Source organism: Coregonus clupeaformis, chromosome 29 (assembly GCF_020615455.1).
Source record: "Coregonus clupeaformis isolate EN_2021a chromosome 29, ASM2061545v1, whole genome shotgun sequence".
NCBI classification, from domain to species: Eukaryota; Metazoa; Chordata; class Actinopteri; order Salmoniformes; family Salmonidae; genus Coregonus; species Coregonus clupeaformis.
Genome location: NC_059220.1, coordinates 39,274,816 through 39,292,568, shown reverse-complemented (window position 1 = coordinate 39,292,568; position 17,753 = coordinate 39,274,816). Strand labels below are relative to the sequence as shown.

General features: G+C 48.3%; 1 protein-coding gene across 3 annotated transcripts in view; it reads left to right on the top strand.

The window, feature by feature from the left end:
- LOC121571713 (ephrin type-A receptor 3-like) overlaps positions 1 to 17,753 on the top strand; it is a 687,439-nt gene that overhangs the window by 99,769 nt on the left and 569,917 nt on the right. Inside the window, exons 14-17 of one of the 3 annotated variants that reach the window (XM_041883354.2) lie at positions 6,685 to 6,834; positions 7,397 to 7,590; positions 14,306 to 14,464; positions 17,010 to 17,135. In XM_041883354.2, the coding sequence (XP_041739288.2) occupies positions 6,685 to 6,834; positions 7,397 to 7,590; positions 14,306 to 14,464; positions 17,010 to 17,094 (588 nt within the window). In that variant the 3' untranslated portion in view covers positions 17,095 to 17,135. The remainder of the gene's footprint in view (positions 1 to 6,684; positions 6,835 to 7,396; positions 7,591 to 14,305; positions 14,465 to 17,009; positions 17,136 to 17,753) is intronic. The other 2 variants (XM_041883351.2, XM_041883352.2) reach the window with 2 other exon arrangements.

Below are 17,753 nucleotides of genomic sequence, written 5' to 3'. Positions count from 1 at the left end.
ATCTCAACCCCATTGAAAATCTTTGGAGGGAGTTGAAAGTCCGTGTTGCCCAGCGACAGCCCCAAAACATCACTGCTCTAGAGGAGATCTGCATGAAGGAATGGGCCAAAATACCAGCAACAGTGTGTGAAAACCTTGTGAAGACTTACAGAAAACGTTTGACCTGTGTCATTGCCAACAAAGGGTATATAACAAAGTATTGAGAAACTTTTGTTATTGACCAAATACTTATTTTCCACCATAATTTGCAAATAAATTCATAAAAAATCCTACAATGTGATTTTCTGGAATTTTTTTCCTCATTTTGTCTGTCATATTTGACGTGTACCTATGATGAAAATTACAGGCCTCTCTCATCTTTTTAAGTGGGAGAACATGCACAATTGGTGGCTGACTAAATACTTTTTTCCCCCACTGTATGTGTCTCTAATATGGTCTGTGACGTCACGAGAGGCTACACAGCTTTCAGCGGGATTGCTCAAGTAGTGCAAGGAGACAAGGTTCAAACAAAACAAGGATTTTATTATAGGTCTTGGGAAATTAACGAAAATATAACAAAATTCTGTTCTCTTGTGGCTCTTTAAGGGTTAACAGTTCAGGGATGTCTCTTCCACATCCAAAATCATAATTCTCACTCGCTCAGATAACTTTTCCCCAGCCTTACTGTAGTCCACGTTGCAGCTAGTGGCCAACCCAGCAAAAAGTCCTTCCAAATGTCTCTCACGTATTTCCACAGGTGCATATATCCAAAGGTGAGTATTTCCCAAAGGTAAGTATCTCCAAATCCTTATATTCCTCATGGAAGTGGACGTGCAGCACTCTTGTCCTCCCGAGAGCCCAGCTTGGAGACTGTGTCTCTTCCCTTCCCAAACCTTCAGCTCATCAGCTCCTCATTTGTTTCAGCTGCGTGGGAAGATTGGCCATAGAGGGGTGGAGTTCCCGACCATACCAGCAGATGGAGCCATAGCTGTCTGGGTTTGCAGCCACCTCAGGGGGATGTAACGTCCCTCCAGGACACAGCCTCTCGTGACATCACACATCCCCCTCCTCGGGACCGACGTCCTCGTCGGGGTAAAGGCAGCGAAGAAGGCATCACGCCGGGAGAGGGCGTCCGCATTGCCGTGGTGCTTGCCAGCCTGCTCTCTCTTCAACTCCTCCACCTCTAGGACCAGGGACTCAGCCTCCTGTTGTCTCTCCTTGAGTTTCTTACTGAACGCATCCGCCTTGGTTTTAGCAGAGTTTAGCTTCTGTTGAGCAGCTTTCAGTTCCTTCTCTCTCTCTGCCTCCGCATTCTTCATCTTGTTCTCCAACACCTTGTACTTCTCCTCTGCCTTCTTCTGGACCTCCTTACTACTGCGCAGGGTCTCCTCACACTCCTCGATGGTCCTGCGCAGCCTCTCCAGCTCCTCCTGTTGCTTATGGAAGGAGCTCTGTTGGAGTTTAGCCTGGAGGATATCTAACTCTTCTGTCTTCATGTCTAACTGTTGCTTTAACAAACGATACCTCTCAGCGGTCCCCTTCAGACCAGACAGTTCTTTGTCCAGATTCTGTAGCTCCGTCTCTGTGTCGGTCTGGGCACCTGCCATCCCTATCAGAGCCCGGGCGGGAGTGAGTAACTCGGAGGATTGCACCGGAGCCTTCCCAGGATGAGTCTTGCCTCTCCGTTTCCGAGGTACTCGGGTTATCCTCTCCTGAGACTCTCTCCAGAGTGGGTAAAAGGCTGGGCAGTCTCGTCCAATTAGGACAGGGACGGGGAGGGAATCAACCACCCCGCCGTCGTGTGTATGGTTCCCCGTGTGCTGGTCATTGTAAGTTCAGTAATGGGGTATTCTCTGGTGTCCCCATGGACACAGGAAACTGGGAGGACTTTCCCCGGGGTCAGACACGTGGGGCCCACCAAATCCTTACGCACCAGGGTGGCCCGGCTACCAGAATCCAGTAAGGCCTCCACATCATGGTGATTCACAGTTACCGGGCAGGTGGGGGGTCGATCTGGGCCGCCATCTACGACTCCCAAGAGCGAGGCAAAACGGTGTGTGGGTGCTGAGCTGGAGGACTCCGCAGTGGGCATAGGTTCATCGGCTGGTTTCCCACACTGCCAGGAGATATGTCCCATCTCCCCACACCGGTAACACTGTCGAGTTTCCCCCTCCTGGTGTACTCTTCTTGGACCCGCCTGGTTTCTGGCTCCCCCTGGAGCCGGGATAAGTCCTGACGTGGCTGGGTTCGAGACCTTGGGGTCCTTTGGACGGGTTCTTCCCATTTGTGGTGGGGCCGCACTCCTGGGGTCTTTCGGGAAGCATTCAGCATCTCCGCTGTGGCCTGGTACTTTTCCACAGCTTCCACGGTCAGATCAGCCGTGGTCAAGGCCTGTTGACTGATGAACCGTTTTGCCTCATAAGGCAGGGCGCGTAGGTAACCGATCCACCACAACGGCCTCCACCACCGCCACTGCTGTATTCCTCTGCGGATCCAGCCATTTCCTTGCGATTCGGACAAGTTCATGCATCTGCGCCCGAGGAGGTTGGTCTGGTTGGAAGGTCCAGCTGTGAAAGCGCTGGGCCATACCAAACTTTGTGAGTCCATATCTGCTGAGGATCTCAGACTTCAGGGCATCATAGTCAGTAACCTGGTCAGGGCCCAGGTCCCGGACAGCATTCAGTGATTCCCCGGTTAGAAAGGGGGCTAACAGACCAACCCACTGTTGCTTGGGCCAGGCTTCCCTAGTGGCCGTGGCCTCAAATGCATGCAGGTATGCCTCAATGTCATCGGTAGCTCCCATCTTAGATATAAAGTCACTTGCCTTTATTGGGCGGGTATTTTGGACAACCCTCTGTCTCTGCAACTGCAATTCCTCTGCCTTCAGAAGGTTGGCTTTCTTTTGCTCCTCCAAGAGAGCCACGTTTGCTTGCATCTGGGCTTGCTGGCCAGCAACAAGGGCTTTCAATATGTCCTCCATTTCAGTCGGCGGGGAGCCTACGGCCAACTTGGAAAACTGGGTGATCAAACCTTCGGTATCCTCCTCTGACATGCACTATTAACGCTTGAGCGTGCCCGTATTCTCCACCATCTGTGACGTCACGAGAGGCTACACAGCTTTCAGCGGGATTGCTCAAGTAGTGCAAGGAGACAAGGTTCAAACAAAACAAGGATTTTATTATAGGTCTTGGGAAATTAACGAAAATATAACAAAATTCTGTTCTCTTGTGGCTCTTTAAGGGTTAACAGTTCAGGGATGTCTCTTCCACATCCAAAATCATAATTCTCACTCGCTCAGATAACTTTTCCCCAGCCTTACTGTAGTCCACGTTGCAGCTAGTGGCCAACCCAGCAAAAAGTCCTTCCAAATGTCTCTCACGTATTTCCACAGGTGCATATATCCAAAGGTGAGTATTTCCCAAAGGTAAGTATCTCCAAATCCTTATATTCCTCATGGAAGTGGACGTGCAGCACTCTTGTCCTCCCGAGAGCCCAGCTTGGAGACTGTGTCTCTTCCCTTCCCAAACCTTCAGCTCATCAGCTCCTCATTTGTTTCAGCTGCGTGGGAAGATTGGCCATAGAGGGGTGGAGTTCCCGACCATACCAGCAGATGGAGCCATAGCTGTCTGGGTTTGCAGCCACCTCAGGGGGATGTAACGTCCCTCCAGGACACAGCCTCTCGTGACATCACAGGTCATACATTTGGCAGGAAGTTAGGAAATGCAGCTCAGTTTCCACCTCATTTTGTGGGCAGTGTGCACATAGCCTGTCTTCTCTTTGAGAGCTTTCTCAATAGCAAGGCTATGCTCACTGAGTCTGTGCATAGTAAAAGATTTCCTTAATTTTGGGTCAGTCACGGTGGTCAGGTATTCTGCGACTGTGTAGTCTCTGTTTAGTGCCAAATAGCATTTTAGTTTGCTCAGTTTTTTTATAAACTCTTTCCAATGTGTCAAGTAATTATATTTTTGTTTTCTCATGATTTGGTTGGGTCTAATTGGGTTGCTGTCCTTGGGGCTCTGTGGGGTCTGTTTGATTTGTGAACAGAGCCCCAGGACCAGCTTGCTTATGGGACTCTTCTCCAGGTTCATCTCTCTGTGGACTTTTCCCACATAGGCATGTTGTGTAAATCAAATGATACAAACCCCCCAAAAATCAATTTTAATTCCAGGTTATATGACAACAAAATAGGAAAAATGCCAAGGGGGGTGGATACTTTTGCAAGCCACTGTATTGTGTACCGGGACACAAGGATGCCCTCTATCGGGGCAGTTATATACACTAGCCATTGAGCCTTTTTTGGGCCTGCTACGCAGGAGACTGCAGGGAGTCTGTTGGACAGGCATGGGTGTGTTGACAGGCATAGCAGTGTCGGCGTATGCTGATGATGTTTCTGTGATGGTCAGGGATGGGCAGGATATGCAGGCACTAGAGACTAGTCTGAAGGTGTACGAGGGAGCTTTGTCAGCTAAGGTGAACTGGAGCAAGAGCAAAGCTCTGTTATGTGGGGCATGGAGGGATAGGGCCCCCCCCTCTGCTTCCAGGGGGTTTGCAGTGGGGTTGTGAAGGGCTTAACATTTTGGGGGTGTATCTGTGCTCGGAGAGGTGGGTCAGGAAGAACTGGAAGGGGCTGTCACAGGCAGTGGTGTCAAGACTGGCCAGGTGGAGGTGGCTCCTGTCCCAAGTGTCATATAGAGGGAGGGTGCTGATAATCAACAACCTGGTGGCATCTTCCCTGTGGCATAAACTGGCTGTCCTCAACCCCCCCGCAGGGCTGCTCGCAGACCTGCAACGCAAGCTGGTAGATTTTTTCTGGTCGGGCCATCACTGGCTGAGGTGTATATGTCCGTACATGAAGGAGGACAAGGCCTGGTGGAACTGGAGAGCAGGGTGGTTGCATTCCTTGAGGCGGTGCAGAGACTGCTGTACCATACTGATGTCGGCTGGAGGGAACCAGCATGCGCGCTGCTGAGGAGAGCTGGCGGATTAGGGTTGGACCGGCAGCTATTCCTCATGAGGCTGGAGAGGCTGAGTACAGCAGTTCTCTCTGACTCTGCGGTACTGAGGGCCTGGCAGCTGCTAAGGCCCACACGAGAAGGGGGTGTGGAGCCTGGGCTGTGGGTGTGGGAGGAGCCTATCTTCCACAACTCAGCCATCCTTTTGAGATCGGTTCAGTTGGCCACCCTGCAGAGGCGACTGATGGCAGCGGGTTTACTAAGGCTGGGTGACCTGTGACTGCTGGGAGAGGAGGGGTAGAAAACCCCAGAAGTCCTGGCACAGCAAACAGGACTAACATCTCTTAGGCTGCTGGAGAGATTCCTGGGGGAAGTCCAGGAGGCACTGTCTGAGCCGGGAAGGGGGGTGTTTGAGCAGTCAAAGGGGAGGGGCCACCAATGTTTCCGCCAGAGACGGGACTGGCAAGGGGGTCTGGAGGACTTGTTAGATTTTAACACTCCGAGCCTGGGGGAGTTTGAGGGGGTGGGAGGTATAGCCCTCTGCAACCTCTGCATTAAGGTAACGAACATTAGGAGCCTAACAGGAGTGAAGGCTCATCAGTGGCAGGGGGTATGTAGGGCGGAGAGTATGGTGGGTTTTACATGGAGGGGTCTCTACAAACTCCCAGTACCAAAGAGGTCAGGGGACCTCCAGTGGAGGGTTCTACATGGAGCCCTGGCCACAAACAGCTGGTTGGCACGGGTTGACCTGGGAGTCGGACAGGGGTGTCCTTTCTGTGTCATGAGTGAAACTGTGATTCATGTGTTTTCTGTGTGCACCAGGTTAATTACATTTACATTTTAGTCATTTAGCAGACGCTCTTATCCAGAGCGACTTTGTCACGCCCTGACTCAGGGGACGCTTAAATGTTGAGTCAGGGTGTGTATATTCTTTGTTGTGCGTTTGTCTATGTTTAGGATCTAGTATGTCTAGTTCTATGTTGGCCGGTGTGGTTCCCAATCAGAGGCAGCTGTCGCTCGTTGTCTCTGATTGGGGACCATACTTAGGCAGCCTATTGGCACTAGTGGGTTGTGGGATCTTGTTCCGTGTAAGGTATGTTGTGTGTTCTACCTTGGACTTCATGTTTCGTTTCGGTTATTGTTTTGTCGTGGTGTTTAATAGTTTAATAAACATGTACGTATATCACGCTACGCCTTGGTCTGTCCCGTCATTCAACGAACGTGACAGACTTACAGTTAGTGAGTGCATACATTTTTCATACTGGCCCCCCGTGGGAATCGAACCCACAACCCTGGCGTTGCAAGCGCCATGCTCTATCAACTGAGCTACAGGAGGCCAACTGAGCTACATTAATGCCATTGGGGGTGGAGTTTACTGTCGGGATGTTTATAATGGGGTACAGGTATTCAAATAAGGAGAAGGCCAAATGTGTGTTGTTACATTTTCTGTTTGCTCATGCAAAGTTTGCTATTTGGCTAACAAGGAGGAACAGGGTCAAAGGTGGTGGGATAACAGACCTTTTACTATTATTTAATGGGATGGTCTCTGCGCGCCTTAGGGTGGAATTTGTGTGTGGTGTTGTTTTGTATCGTGGGGTAGAGGGCAAGGTGAGTATGCAGTACAGGATTTTTTAAAGGGGGGGTGGTGGTGGTGGTGGTGAGGTTTTAATGAAATTAGAATGTATCATTAAAGAAAGACAAAAATTAAAAGTCTCTCTCTCTCTCTCTCTCTCTTTCTCTTTCTCTCTCTCAGGGAGGTAAGATCCCTATCAGGTGGACAGCTCCAGAGGCCATCTCCTACAGGAAGTTCACCTCGGCCAGCGATGCCTGGAGCTACGGTATCGTGCTCTGGGAAGTGATGTCATACGGGGAGCGGCCTTACTGGGAGATGTCCAATCAGGACGTGAGTATGCAACCGTCGCCAGGGTGACCTAATGAACTTCCTGCTGAGAGAGGAAATTATGCGTAGAGCGGTCAGGTGGAAGAATGAGTCTGAAGCCTGAAGGTCTGATGGCCTGGACCAGAAATACATATACACACACACAGAAATACAGCATTGTCACCTGAGAGGGAGAGAGGGAGAGAGGGAGAGAGGGAGAGCTTCTATTCAGCACTGCCAGCTCTCCTCTATATCTCTACCACCCACAGACACACTTTACTGTCTCCTCCTATGGACTGTCCTGCTGCACATCTAATTATCACCCCTATCTCCCTCTGTCTCTATCTTTCTTTCTTTCTTTCTTTCTTTCTTTCTTTCTTTCTTTCTTTCTTTCTTTCTTTCTTTTCTTTCTTTCTTTCTTTCTTTCTTTCTTTCTTTCTTTCTTTCTTTCTTTCTTTCTTTCTTTCTTTCTTTCTTTCTTTCTTTCTTTCTTTCTTTCTTTCTTTCTTTCTTTCTTTCTTTCTTTCTTTCTTTCTTTCTTTCTTTCTTTCTTTCTTTCTTTCTTTCTTTCTTTCTTTCCCTCCAGGTGATCAAAGCGGTGGATGAGGGCTACAGACTGCCTCCTCCTATGGATTGTCCTGCAGCTCTGTACCAGCTGATGTTGGACTGCTGGCAGAAGGAGAGGAACAACAGACCCAAGTTTGAACAGATCGTCAGCATCCTGGATAAACTCATACGCAACCCTGGGAGCCTGAAGATCACAGCCAACACCTCATCCCGGTACTATACACATCTACATTTAACCCTCAATCTCTCAACCCTGACCTCTGACCCCTGAATCCAACCCTGGCAGCCAACATCTCATCCTAGTACTATACAGATCTTAATTTAACATCTAGCTGTACTCAGTTGTATTAAAGTGTTAGACAAGGTGATGTCTTTCTCATCCATTCAACACCCACGCACCTGCCCCCCTAACTTACAACTGCTCTTCTCTGCTCCTCTCCCACACACTGCCCCCCTAATTTACAACTGCTCTTCTCTGCTCCTCTCCCACGCACCTGCCCCCCTAACTTACAACTGCTCTTCTCTGCTCCTCTCCCACGCACCTGCCCCCCTAACTTACAACTGCTCTTCTCTGCTCCTCTCCCACGCACCTGGCTCAATATGGATGGACACCAGTCATATCCGTTCCCCACGCATCTCCCAAGGCATTATGGGTCACGGCACATCCTGCTCATTAGTGACAGCAGCGACAGGAAACACTGTCCTCCACCCTGGGACTCGTTTATACCTCCCTCGCTTTTAGTTTTTCTTTCTCTCGCTCTCTGTCACACGCTCCCCGCTCTGCTGGCCTATTACAATATTACTGATACTGTCTCTCCAGGCTCTGCTGTAGCCGGCCGCAACCGGGAGACCAATGGGGCGGCGCACAATTGGCCCAGCGTCGTCCAGGGTAGGGGAGGGAATGGCCGGCAGGGAGGTAGCTCAGTTGGTAGAGCATGGTGTTTGCAACGCCAGGGTTGTGGGTTCGATTCCCACGGGGGGCCAGTATGAAAAAATATATATATATATATATGTATGCACTAACTGTAAGTCACTCTGGATAAGAGCGTCTGCAAAATGACGTAAATGTAATGTAATGTACCTCTGTCACACGCTCCCCCCTCTGCTGGCCTATTACAATATTACTGATACTGTCTCTACCTCTGTCACACGTTCACCCCTCTGCTGGCCTATTACAATATTACTGATACTGTCTCTACCTCTGTCACACGTTCACCCCTCTGCTGGCCTATTACAATATTACTGATACTGTCTCTACCTCTGTCACACGCTCCCCCCTCTGCTGGCCTATTACAATATTACTGATACTGTCTCTCCAGGCTCTGCTGTAGCCGGCCGCAACCGGGAGACCAATGGGGCGGCGCACAATTGGCCCAGCGTCGTCCAGGGTAGGGGAGGGAATGGCCGGCAGGAAGGTAGCTCAGTTGGTAGAGCATGGTGTTTGCAACGCCAGGGTTGTGGGTTCGATTCCCACGGGGGGCCAGTATGAAAAAAAATATATACATATATATGTATGCACTAACTGTAAGTCACTCTGGATAAGAGCGTCTGCAAAATGACGTAAATGTAATGTAATGTACCTCTGTCACACGCTCCCCCCTCTGCTGGCCTATTACAATATTACTGATACTGTCTCTACCTCTGTCACACGTTCACCCCTCTGCTGGCCTATTACAATATTACTGATACTGTCTCTACCTCTGTCACACGTTCACCCCTCTGCTGGCCTATTACAATATTACTGATACTGTCTCTACCTCTGTCACACGTTCACCCCTCTGCTGGCCTATTACAATATTACTGATACTGTCTCTACCTCTGTCACACGTTCACCCCTCTGCTGGCCTATTACAATATTACTGATACTGTCTCTACCTCGCCGTCCAACCAAGGTGCAAGATGTTACTGGATCTATAAAATATATAAACCACATATTGAATCTCTCAAGATATCAACCTGATATTGAAATAGCCTCATAGAAGGTGTTCATCCACTTCTGTGAATGTGTTATGTCATGACAGTGGTGTATAGGCCTGTAAGGGAGAGCTGTTTGTATTATGTGCAGAGGTCTACAGGGGAGAGCATTTATTTAGTATGGGCAGACCTCTATAGGGGAGTGTAGTATTATCTTTACATTGTTCTCAGCATGGGTCTGAACCTGTTTGTGTATGGACCCAGTTGGTAGTAACATGGGCCACACAGAGGCTGTCATAAACAAACACTTCCTGCTTCATGTGTGCACAGGATCTCACTCCAACACCAACTGAACCTGTGTAGTCACTGGTCAGGCCTCAGACTAGCATCAACAGCCACTCTCTCCCTCTTTCTCTCCCTAAACCCTCTTTCTCTCCTGTTTTTTCTATTTTCTCTCACTCATTCTCTCCATACAGCATATACTAATACACCTAATACTTTCATCTCTTTGTTTTGACCGCTGTGGAGGTCCAGGGGACTGAGGCGCTGGTGTAGAGTGGCCTTGGGCAGGCAGAGAGGGAGCAGGGAGGAGGGAGAGCTGGAGCTATAGCTGGAACAGGGGAGGGTTAGAGGGTGGGGAGGCGGTGGGGCATTGGGTTGGTGGAACAGACGGTCCTGGTATTATGGAGACGTCGGAACTCATAATGTTGACTAATGATTTGTTAAGAAAGTGAAAATGGGTCCCTGGGAGTTTGCATGTAATTTTCCTGATTGGCTTTTAACACTGGGCTGAGCGCCGGGCGAGAGAGGTGGGAGGGGGAAGGGGAGGCGATTTATGGGAGTGTTTGTTTGCGTGTGTGTGTGTGTGTGTGTGTTCGTGCACGTGTGTGTGCGCATGTGTGTGTGTGGTGCCGCACCGCAGGAGCAGCTGTGTTCGGGCTCACACACCTCATCTGTCTCTGGGCTGCCCTGGCTAATGGAGATCCCATCCCCCACAGGCCCAGATCAAAGCCTGGGGCCAGAGTGCACTGTCTGGGTGCCTGGGGGAGAGGGACCGTGGGGTTAGAGTACACTGTCTGGGGGCCTGGGGGAGAGGGACCTGGGGTTAGAGTTTGCGTCTGTGGGGTGGAAGTGAGAGAATCTTAGGGCAGGTGTACCCTAGCAGGCCAAGGGCGAGTGTCGACAGGGCTTGAATACAGGGTGTCCGAGTTTAATTAATAATGAGTTTTTAATTGACCTACCTGGTAAAAAAAAGGTTAAGTAGAATTTCAAAAGGAGTAGTGAAAAGAAGTGTTGAGAGAAAATAAGAGAGGGGTTTGGAGTTGGGGTTGATGAGTATGGGCTTAGTGGGGTACAGTAGCTATAGAGAGGGGTTTGGAGTTGGGGTTGATGAGTATGGGCTTAGGGGGGTACAGTAGCTATAGAGAGGGGTTTGGAGTTGGGGTTGATGAGTATGGGCTTAGGGGGGTACAGTAGCTATAGAGAGGGGTTTGGAGTTGGGGTTGATGAGTATGGGCTTAGTGGGGTACAGTAGCTATAGAGAGGGGTTTGGAGTTGGGGGTTGATGAGTATGGGCTTAGGGGGGTACAGTAGCTATAGAGAGGGGGTTTGGAGTTGGGGTTGATGAGTATGGGCTTAGTGGGGTACAGTAGCTATAGAGAGGGGTTTGGAGTTGGGGTTGATGAGTATGGGCTTAGTGGGGTACAGTAGCTATAGAGAGGGGTTTGGAGTTGGGGTTGATGAGTATGGGCTTAGTGGGGTACAGTAGCTATAGAGAGGGGCAAATGGGGAAAGGGAGGTGTGAGAAAAAGGGATGAGTGAAGAGTGGGAAAGGCAGATGGCCAGATGGATGGAGGGAGGAGTGGAGGGGTGGAGGGTAGACTCTGGGAGAGACCCAGCAGAGCCATTTCAGTTCCCCTCACAGTGAGAGCTGCATTCCTCTCTGCTCCTCTCCTCTCCTTCACCAAGCTGCCCAGATGTCAACTTCTCCCCCTCTCCGCCTCCTCCTCATCGCCCTCTCCTCCTCTTTTTATCCTTCTCCCCCCCTCTCCATCTCTCCCTCTGCTCCCCTGAGAGCCCTAAAAACATGATACTACACAGCAGTGGAAAAGAGAAAATGAAAAGAAACAGACAGGGAAAAAGACAGAGATAAAGACAGGGACAAAGACAGGGACAAAGACAGGGACAAAGACAGGGACGGTGGTATTGTACTTTTCTTTCTCACCTCCTGAATCTTTCTCCATCATGTGGAGAATTCTCCTGTTTCTGAATCCTGTCTCTGTAAGATGTGATGATGCGCACACAGGGGTTTAAGATACCAACTCCTCTCCCTGACAGCTAGCATGTTATTTTACTTCCCTCTCATCCTCTCTCATCCCTCGTTCTCTCTGCCTGTTGGTCCGCCGTGAGACTTCACCAAGCACAGTTCAAAATAAATAATAAAGTAAACAAACAGAATCCCACAGAGGGAAGACAAGGTCATCTATAGTTTACCTCTACACTGACACGTTGACTGCTCTGGAGGCAGGGGAAAGAACTTTACAGATCAATAGTCTCCTCATTCATGCCTGGATGGCGTAATCAGGGAGCTGTGTGGGTGAGTGAGAGAGGGAGAGAGAGATGAGAAGGAGAGGCTCCCTCTTTTCCTCCTCCCCTCCCTCTATCCCTTTCTCCTCTCTTCCCTCCTCTCCTCCTAGTCGGCTCTCAGCTGTCAGACAGGCCTCTGATGATCAGGAAGACATTCAATCACACACCAGTCTCTTAGCTCTCCCTTTCCTTGCCACTTCTTTCTCTATCCTCTTCCGTCCGTTCTTGTTCTCGCTCAGACATGGCCTTGCTGTCCCTGTGGTGAGCTGTCAGAAATCGTCTACGGGATATTGTTGACTGCTTTGTTAACTTGGCGTGGAACAAACATATTCTGGAAGCATAAGTCTAGTAGTCCCATAAGCAGTAGCTCTTACCTGTCCCATCCCCCTAGAGGTAGCATACTGTACGTCAGTCTCCCACGCTGGGTAATAGAGATAACACACAAACCTCCAAACCACCCCAAATACACAGTGTTACCTGCTGTGATATAAAAGTCTGTCATTAGCCAAGACTCTAAAGCTCTCCACCACCCAAAACACTCAGCCTCAGGGTGGACTTGACTTCCTGCTATTATGATTAGTTTATTGAAACTACTATAAATAAACGTCTCTATGGGAGTCTCTATTGCAGGACCAAGCTGGTTTCCTGTCCTGTGTTGGCTTGTATTCCCTAGGCTGTGTGTGATCAGGTGCTATGGTCCCAGTCGTCCAATGGTTTGTTTTCTGGCTCACAAACACACACACACACACACACACACACACACACAAACACAAACACATACTTTTCATGCCATTATTCTGAATGGCTCCGACACACACACCCATCATTGTTTAGTATGAGTCAGGGTTGTTGTTGACGTGACCTAAGTTGGTCTGACCTGCCCTGACCCTGCCTCATAGGGAGGAGGTGGACTTGATTTGGATGCTAATTGGATATGACTGTAGCAACAGCTGCTTTGTCCGGTGTCCACAAAACACTCAGAAGATGTGGAGAGAGTCTCCTGGTCTGGAGTTATTGACTGGTTGCTTCAGCCAGAGTAAACATGGTCAGGGTTAAGGACAGACTCACAGACAGTCCTCTCTACCTCACTCTCCTTCTACCTCACTCTTCCCTCTCTCCCTTCCTCTTCTACCTCACTCTTTCCTCTCTCCCTTCCTCTTCTACCTCACTCTTTCCTCTCTCCCTTAGTTTCTACCTCACTCTCCAGTCTCTCCCTTCCTCTTCTACCTCACTCTCCAGTCTCGCCCTTAGTTTCTACCTCACTCTCCAGTCTCTCCCTTAGTTTCTACCTCACTCTCCAGTCTCTCCCTTAGTTTCTACCTCACTCTCCAGTCTCGCCCTTAGTTTCTACCTCACTCTCCAGTCACGCCCTTAGTTTCTACCTCACTCTCCAGTCTCTCCCTTAGTTTCTACCTCACTCTCCAGTCTCTCCCTTAGTTTCTACCTCACTCTCCAGTCTCTCCCTTAGTTTCTACCTCACTCTCCAGTCTCTCCCTTCCTCTTCTACTTCCCTCCTGTCACTCAAATCTCTTCAGAACTGTGCCTCAAACCATGCTTTTCAACCTATAATTTATTGTTTATGGAACAGCATGAATTTTGATTTAATGATTTGATTTAGTTTCTAATCCGATAAAGGCTGCAGTATTGTTGAAATTCTAATATTTTATTAGAGAAAATAATAATGTAATTATACAAAAATGTATGCTTGTTTTGTTAATAATAATTTTGTCAGAGATGTCTAAAACGTAAATGTAGAATCTACACATTACAGTTTCCTTTTTCTTTGTCTCAAAGCCCATCCAACATATACATGTTTGGAGCTATATTGACTTCATGACCTAGAAACAGTGTAAACAGTCATATTGGGAAATCATTAGACTTGTCAGTATGGTAAAGTAAACATTAAATTGTATGTGTGGCTTTCACTGGGGAGAGCTTGTCCATAACACACTGCAACAGAACGGGTTTGTGGGTAGTCCCTTCTCTCCACAGGTATTTCCTTATGGGGAGACCCGTGGTGCGTGTGTGTCGGCGTGTGTGTGTCTGTGTGTGTGTGTGCATGCATGGGGAAATATGGTTTACAGCCTTCTGTGTTCTCTCTTTGCAGCATGTTATTTTATGAGCTTGTTTTCTCAATAATAAGAGTTTCAGTCCCTGATGTGATTTGCAGACTCCAGCGTGTATGTGTATGTGTGTTGCAGGGTTGGTGGTGTATCTCTCTGGGCAGACAGACAGAGTTGTGTATCAGCTGAGTGGAGGGAGGAAGTAGGGATAGTATTATTTCCGTTCCAAGGCTGACCGTGCATCTCTCTGAGGGGACTGTATTGGGTCCCATGTAACCCTCCTCATCACAAGGAGTTCAAGTATGGCTAGTGTGCCAAACGGCTAACCATCCATGTCCTTTCTCTCCCCCTCCACCCTGTTCCAGGCCAGTCAACCTGCTCATGGACAGGAGTAGTTCTGAGGTGGTTCCATCGTTGGACACCATGGGGGATTGGCTGGACAGCGTGAGGACTCTGCCCTGTAAGGAGGCCTTCTCTGGGGTCAGCTACAGCTCCTGTGACACCCTGCCCAAGACCTCCGCAGAGTAAGAATGCTTCTTATGACGCTCTGTAGTAAAACTCAGACTCACACTTACAGGACTCACTGAAGACTCGCTGAGGAACCAATGGTCCAGTGAAATTTACGTTTTTTGGCTTGCAAGTTGTTGTATGAAATGAATTTAACTTAAAATAATATTTTACCAAATTTTGGAATACCCTGACATTTTTGTGTCTGTGAGTACAACAGGGGGTGAGGCCCTAAGTGATTTAAAGAGCTCAGACAAGACACTTAAAACAGGACTTTCCCCTGAGAAAGTCTCTCATGCCACAGCAACCCAGATTTAATACAGCTCACACCCACCCACACTGAGACCCCAACATGTTTACAATCTGCCTCCATTACTCGGAGGCACCGCTGTGGGTCTAATCTGTTAACCATGGATAGCAGCGTTTGATTGTAATCTGTAATGACAGAGCTTTAGCCATGCTACACAGAGACCAACCATACAGAGAGAGAGAGAGGAGAGAGAGAGAGAGAGAAAGAAAGAGACAGAAGGAAAGAGAGAGACGGAGAGAGAGAGAAAGAGAGAGAGAGAAAGAAAGAGACAGAAGGAAAGAGAGAGACGGAGAGAGAGAGAGACATCTTGTAAAATCTAAGCTCCAGTTCTGACAGGATCTACAGGCTGTGAACAGCTTTAGTAGAGTGGATCTGGCAGGATCTATGATCACAACCCCCAACTCATCGCAACCTCTCGCTCTAATAATAAACCTCTCTTTGGGCTCTCGGCTCCACAATGCTGCTCATGTGGGTTTCATGGGAAATGTAGTGATTTGGCCCGCTGGAGGCTTTCTCTCTCTGTCCCTTTCTTTCTATCTAATTTTCATCTCTCATTTTCCTCTCACATTCTATCTCTTGCTCTCTTTCTCTCCCTCTCCCTCTCCCTCCCCCCTTCTCCTTCCCTCCCTCCCTTCCCTCCCTCCCTCCCTCTCTCTCAGCGGAGGATGTGGCCTTTGGGGACCTGCTGTTGTGTTAATTGATGAGGTATTTGAGAGTGTAAATAATTTGACAGTTGTAATCAGGCTGATCAAAGCAGATGTCTGGGTGCCATGCTCTGGTCTCCCTAACCCACTGGACTACACAGCGACTACACACAGTCACTACACACAGCGACTAAACAGCCTAACAAAAGGCCCAGGAAGTAATTACCACGTTGCCTTTTGTTCTGATGTCAATATAAATAATGAAATGCAAATAGCGTATTAAATTATCTCCTCACCCATGGCCTAGTTTAATTGCCTTAGAGAATGCCTGATCTGTCCAACAGAGAGAGGACTCTCTCTTTCCCTTTCTCTCTGTCTCTCTCTCTCTAGATACTGTTGTAGCAGCACATTCTCTTACAGGAAGAGTTTTTTCTCAGGACAATTAATCAATTTCATCAATGAGAGCTTCCCTTAAACCAATCACTACAGAGTCACAAAAAGGCTTCCTTTGCAGACTCAGTAGAAATACCACATACAGTATTGATGGAATACATCACAGATTAACTGTATAGCCTACACATGGTTTCTGCTAACAGGATCATTCTACAGCATCTCTGATTCTCCTCTCATGGATCATAATGGGATCAAAACAGGAATTGGATCAAGTGTGTGTGTTTTAGTCCTCCAAGGGTATACCTCTGGCACACCCAGTCCTGGACCGTAGTATATCACTCGATTGATTAGTAGTATCTTAATCCAGTCCTTCATATTCAGCAGGAGACTACCCCTGGCACATGCTCTGACCTCTGTTTGTCTGCCAGACTAAACTAATCAAACCCTATACCACTCCTTAATCCACTGACACAATATACTTATAATGAATAGACAGAGATGTGGGTTTCAAATGGAGGTTCTGGAAGTTCTGAGGACGGGTGGTACAGCCTAAGGAATCATACTCCCTCCCCTCTGCCGTTCTCTTGTCTGTCTCTCTGTCTCTCTGTCTTTCTGTCTTTCTGTCTCACTGTCTCACTATCTGTGATGGAAGCCTGATGAGTCAACTCTAACCACTTCTAGTGACACACAGCAGCAGGAATGAAGTCTCTGTATGCTCTCACAGTGAAGAGCCTCTTCAGAGTTCTAGATGAGACAGCCCTTTCTGTCTGGGTGGCAGTTAGCTGCTCACTGTAAACACTACCACCATATCCATTATGGTTCATTCTCATTGATCATGTGTCAGAGGAGGAATATGAGTTTGGGCCCTGGTCTACTTAAACTTGACAGATGATGAGCTCTACTTCAAACACTTCAAAATGGAAGGGACAAAGCACAACCACAGTCATTTGTTTTTATCAGTTTTATTGCATGAGTCATTCACTGTCTAGACTGTTTTCTATTTATGTGTCATACTTTATGTATTCATGTTTTATGTCCTTTATTAACTATATTTAATTATTTATTTGTTTATTTGTAACACGCTGTTCATGGTGTTAACGCTGTGTACCCATAAGCCTTTTTGAGAGACTGTTGCCTGTATGGCTGTGTGACATCCATTGGCCTGAGACGTTTTATTCACATTCCCTGCCTCCTGCCTGTCTGTCTGTACTGTAGAATCTGTCTGACGGAGGTCCAGCACCACGTCACAGCAGCCACCTGCCCAGAGTGGGAGCCTTCTATGGGGATCACCACCCTCTAACCCCCTCTCCTCTCCATCCCCTACTCCAGAGACACCGGATGGTGGGTGGATCACAGTGCACTCTCTGGCTGCCCTCCAAACTATAACCCCCTGCTTGCATCAAAATAACTTTATAAGGAGTTTTCATGTTTTGTGTTGTGTGCACCCTACAGACTAGCAGAGAACTGAAGCTTAATGTAAAACCAAAGCTATGTTAACTGAGCGGGTTTTAGCTGCGCTGTTTCTAACTAAGATCTGCTTTACTAATATGTGTCTATAACCACAGTCACCTACAGGAGCTGAGCTGAAGATGTCTTGTCCACTGATGTACCATAATATCCCACTGCTGTACCTAATATCACCATGCTGCTACATACAGTCCACTAGATGAAACATAACACACTTGTTTGAGTGTCTTTATGAAATGCTGTGTGTAACCCATTCTGTGGGCCTATGTTGTGACGAAGCTTGCTCTAACCATTTAATTTATTATGCATTTATTATCCACCTATTTGTACCAGTGCTGCTCCCTTCCAAAGACACACACACATACACGCACTACACACACACACCACTTCAGACTAAGCATGATCAAAAACTGCCCAAGGCCACTCTCCCATCAGCTCTGGCAGCCCATCGACCTTGTGATTGACAGGCCAGCGGAAGGGGGAGGGGGAGGG